The sequence below is a fragment of the Sinocyclocheilus anshuiensis genome, unplaced genomic scaffold (assembly GCF_001515605.1).
Source record: "Sinocyclocheilus anshuiensis isolate Anshui unplaced genomic scaffold, SAMN03320099.WGS_v1.1 scaffold2162, whole genome shotgun sequence".
NCBI lineage: Eukaryota > Metazoa > Chordata > Actinopteri > Cypriniformes > Cyprinidae > Sinocyclocheilus > Sinocyclocheilus anshuiensis.
In genome coordinates, this window is record NW_015558536.1 from 53722 (window position 1) to 58345 (window position 4624).

Consider the following 4624-nt stretch of genomic DNA (forward strand, 5'->3'; position numbering starts at 1 on the left):
GTGAGTGTGTGTGTGTGTGTGTGTGTGAGAGTGTGTGTGTGTGTGTGTGTGTGTGTGTGTGTGTGTGTGTTTTTAGTGTGTGTGTGTAACAGGAAGTGTTTGGGTGGGAGGCTGAAGTGGATGTTAATCACCTTCACTGCTGCATCCTGCACTTTCCATTCTAAATGTGAACGGATGACAGCTGCTGAAATATTCCAGCCATCTATGAAACATCCGTACACACAAAACATGTTCCTTAAATTCAAGCAGTGTAAACAAGCACACCTACAGAACACACACACAAATTTGGAATGAATAAAATATTTGAATGTTTCTGAAAGTCTCTTCTGCTCACCAAGGCTGCGTTTATTTGATCAGAAATGCAGCAACAATTCTGAAATATTTTTATAATTTAAAATATCAGTTTTCTATGTGACTCTCTGTTAAACTGTAATGTATTTCTGTGATGCGCAGCTGTATTTTCAGCATCATTACTCCAGTCTTCAGTGTCACATGATCTTCAGAAATCATTCTAATATGCTGATTTGCTGCTCGAGAAACATTTCTGATTATTATCAATGTTGAAAACAGTTGTGCTGCACAATATTTTTGTGGAAACTGTGATGCTTTTTATTTTTCAGGATTCACAGATGAACAGAAAGTTCAGAAGAACAGAATTTATTTGAAATAGAAATGTACTGTAACATTATACATGTCTTTACTGACACATTTGATCAATTTAATGCATCCTTCATGAATAAAAGCATTAATGTCTTTAAAAAAAAATGCTCAAAACTTTTGAAAGGTAATAAAAATATGTATTTATATTATTTAAAAAGTGTATTTATTTATGTATTTGATTGATTGATTTATGAAGGAACCACTTTATTGTTACATCAGTTTGAAACAGTTCATAATAATTGATTAAAGATTACTCCAAAAATACATTAGCATATGAAATGACATACTCTTGAGAAAACAGCACATGTAAGATCTGTATAATTTGTGGACGTTCAGTAGCGGCACACAGCTGGTGATGTCACTTCCTGTCCCTGAGTGCAGTGGCGTGTGTGATTGACGAGTGTCTCTCTGTGTGTGTGTGTGTGTGTGTGTGTGTGTCTCAGGCCGTCTCACCCTCTGCTGGACCTGCGTCCCCCGCCGCCGCTCTCTCACTGCAGCTCAGTGTCCGACTGGCTCCGGTCCATCAAGATGGAGCGATACGAGGACAGCTTCCTGCAGGCCGGATTCACCTCCATCCAGCTCATCTCACACATCTCCACCGAGTGAGTCACGCCACAGTGTTGATAGTGGAATATTGACTAATTCATCAATTATCAAACTAATTCAATTTGCGGGGTTGTTAGCGTTAACTGAAATAAAATGAAATCTAAAAAAACAAAAGTATTTTATTTCAGCTGATTGCCAACGCAACATTTCTCATTTTCACTTAGTTTGACTTGTGTTAAAATAACTACAACTAAGTTATTAAAAAAACTATGTATATACACAACATAAAGTTAGCATTTTCCAAGATCTCCTACTGCACCTTTCACTGTGAAACATTAGCACCAAATAGAACAACAATTTAAACAAAATAATGCTCAAATGTCTCTTTTTTAAAAACCATGCCTAAATGAAGTAATGTTTTGTTGCTTTTAACTGTAGAATTGCAGTGTGTGTGTGTGAGTGAGTGTGCCTGAGCTTGTGTGTGTGAGTGCGTGAGCGAGTGATGATTCAAACAGACCACAAAGAATTTCTAAAAAAAATATATAACTCATTTCATAGGGCACTATTATTGTTCAAGTTAAAGTTTTATGAATACAGTTGATTAGGTGTGCTTTTTGATTATTAAAATGGAATTCAGAAAAAATGAAATAGAAAACACAGAATTTGGGAAAAAATAAAATAATTTCTGAAAACAATAAAATGGTTTTCAAAAGGCCCTATGAAATAAATGTAACATTTTTTTTTAAATTCTGTTTTTTCCATTTTTATTTTGCTGGATGACTTTTTTCCATTTTAATGGTAAAATAAACTTTAATAATCAAAAAGCATGACTGATTAATTTAAATCATGAAACATACAATTTAGCATGAGTTTATTAAAAGTTTAACAATGCTGCTTGTTAAAAGGTGAACAATTATCATCCAGTTACTATTGCTGCTGCTGTGATTGTGACAAATGATCTGGCTACACAATAGAGATAACAACAGAAATTAATGTGAATTTAATTTCTCACATAATTTATATGTTTTTAGTCCTGACAAGCTACAACAGATTGTTCTCTGTTTTTACATGAATCTTTAGTGCTTTTCATACTGTCGCTTTTCGGCACATTGCATGGCAGGGCTCGCGAAATCCGGCGCTGTTGTGTTTTCCAGTCGGGCTACCAAGATGTGTCTGAAATAGTGATATAAATCCCTTCCTTGATTTGCGTTGCTCATTCATAGTAGGGGTGAAACCATATGAGTTTAAACTTCTGATATACGGTTTTCTGAGCGCACACATCCGAAGCACACGCACAGAAAGCGGCTGTCACAGCATGTGAGTACTAAACTAAGTTCTCATTCACACACAAGTTTACGTTAAAAACACACACGAGTTACAAAAACAGTGGGTTATGTCTGTGAAGGTAAACAGCTGGGAAATAAATCGCATGTTTATTTTAGATCTAAACCGTGTTCTGTGCTCGTCTGTGCAGCCAAACACAGAACAGTTAGCGTGTTTTACTCAAACTTTCTCCATGGCTTTAGAGCTGCTACACCGTTGTCACTTGCGAAATCAAATGATGGCGCTGTGGGTGTAAACTTACAGATTAAGGGGCGGTAATATTATAATGAGATCCCTTTGCCACGTCACCAAGGGAGCGAAATCAGACGTGCTCGTTTTCTCAGACGCTTGCAGAAAAAGGTTTACCAAAACAAAGTTACTGGGTTCATCTTTTTCACGTTTCCTTGGTTGGTAGATGCACCGGAGACCTGATTATAGCACTTAAAACCTGGAAAAGTCCGATTTTCACGATATGTCACCTTTAAATAATGTTATTTAAATAATAAAGAACCTTTTTTTTTTTTTGCTCATCCGAAAAATGTTACAATCTGTGACTCAGAATCTGTAATATGATCCGAGTGATCCGTTGACTCTCTTGTGTTATTTGAAGAAAAAGTACAATCACTGAAGTTTTCTTGATCATTCTGATTTGTCCGCAGTGAAGTTCAGCCAATGTCTTTTTTTAATTCGGGCTAGTTAAATTAATTTTGGGACACCACAATCTGAAGAATACCTGCCGAAGGAATTTTGATGGAATAAATGATGCGAGCCCTGCATGGAAACCAATGTGGGTTCATTTGACCAACAAACACAACGGTTGTGCCCAGTTTTTAAACAGAACGAGAGGATTTTAAGTTCAGGGGTCTGTCGCGATCGCTCTCCTTCTGTATTTACAGCAGCACACAGAAGCGGATTCAGTGACGTCAGTGTGAACTGGAAACGCTCCGGTTACTGACGTAACCTCGGTTCCGAGCGTTGTGTATGGGGAAACTCCTGTTTACACTGATACTGAAGCCTGATTTGTTCACATTTGTGTAGCTGCACAAACCAATGGCGCTCTAGCCCGCCAGAATGGGCGAAGCCGACCCCTATATAAGCGCCATTTCATCAGAATCATTCGACTGAAGCGACAGTCACCGATTCGCGTGCAGCTTGTAGCACGGCAAGTGACACAACGCTCGTTCCCTTATCTCAGGGAACGTCTAGGTTACGTATGTAACCCTCGTTCCCAGAATGAGGGAATGGAGATGTTACGTCAGAACAGACTGACGAATGGGATCTTGCCCGAGAGCCCAATCACCTTCGGGTGGTAACAGAACGAGCCAATGGTACGTTGAGTACCTTGGTCTGCGGAATTTGCATCGCGAGCTCCGCCCCGCTGTGTGGGTATATAAGGAGCAGCACAAGCAACTCGCATTCAAGTCTTCGCTGAGGAGCCGAGCCATGTGACCCAGCCGTTCAGCGGAACAGCAATTGTGGCAAAGGGATGTAACATCTCCGTTCCCTCCTTCAGGGAACGAGGGTTACATACGTAACCTAGACGTTCCCTTTCAGTCGGTCACGTTCAACGTTACGTCAGAACAAACTGACGAATGGGGTCCCTTCCAAAACGCCACAGTGGCTGTCTTCCAGTGACCTGCGTAAGTGATAGCACCCTGTCGTGAGGCCACCACGAGCGAAGGGCTATACTTAACACAGAATGCACTGGGTAGCATATTCCAGCTGGAAGAATGCTAACAGGCTGCCTGCTCGTAGGAGGTCTTACAAAGCACATATCAACCAGCGTAGCGGTGATACATATGAATCTCTGAGGTACCCAGCCCGCAGGGTGGATGTGTTTCAACGTCAGAGATGGCAAGGGTGGCTTGCCAAGGGAAAGACACATGCTGCCGAGAGGGACTTACTGTGGAAATACACACGTGGGATTGCCCAAGAGGGGAATCACAACACATGGAGGCACATAGTCTAACACAGGGGCTGACCGACAGGGCACGCACGCAAGTGCTCGACACCAACAGTGCTGGAGGAACCCAGGGTTCTGAACTGTGGAACTCACCTGAGGAGAATAGCGCACGCATCCAGTCCGTGGAGTGGA

The 4624-nt window shown here is 40.8% G+C and overlaps 1 protein-coding gene across 1 annotated transcript in view; it reads left to right on the top strand.

Moving 5' to 3' along the window:
- Positions 1–1266, top strand: part of LOC107679372 (ephrin type-B receptor 1-like) — a 27529-nt gene extending 26263 nt beyond the window's left edge. The window contains 1 exon segment of the mRNA XM_016474891.1: positions 1104–1266. Within this exon segment, the coding sequence (XP_016330377.1) occupies positions 1104–1266 (163 nt within the window).
- Positions 1267–4624: the final 3358 nt, after the last annotated feature.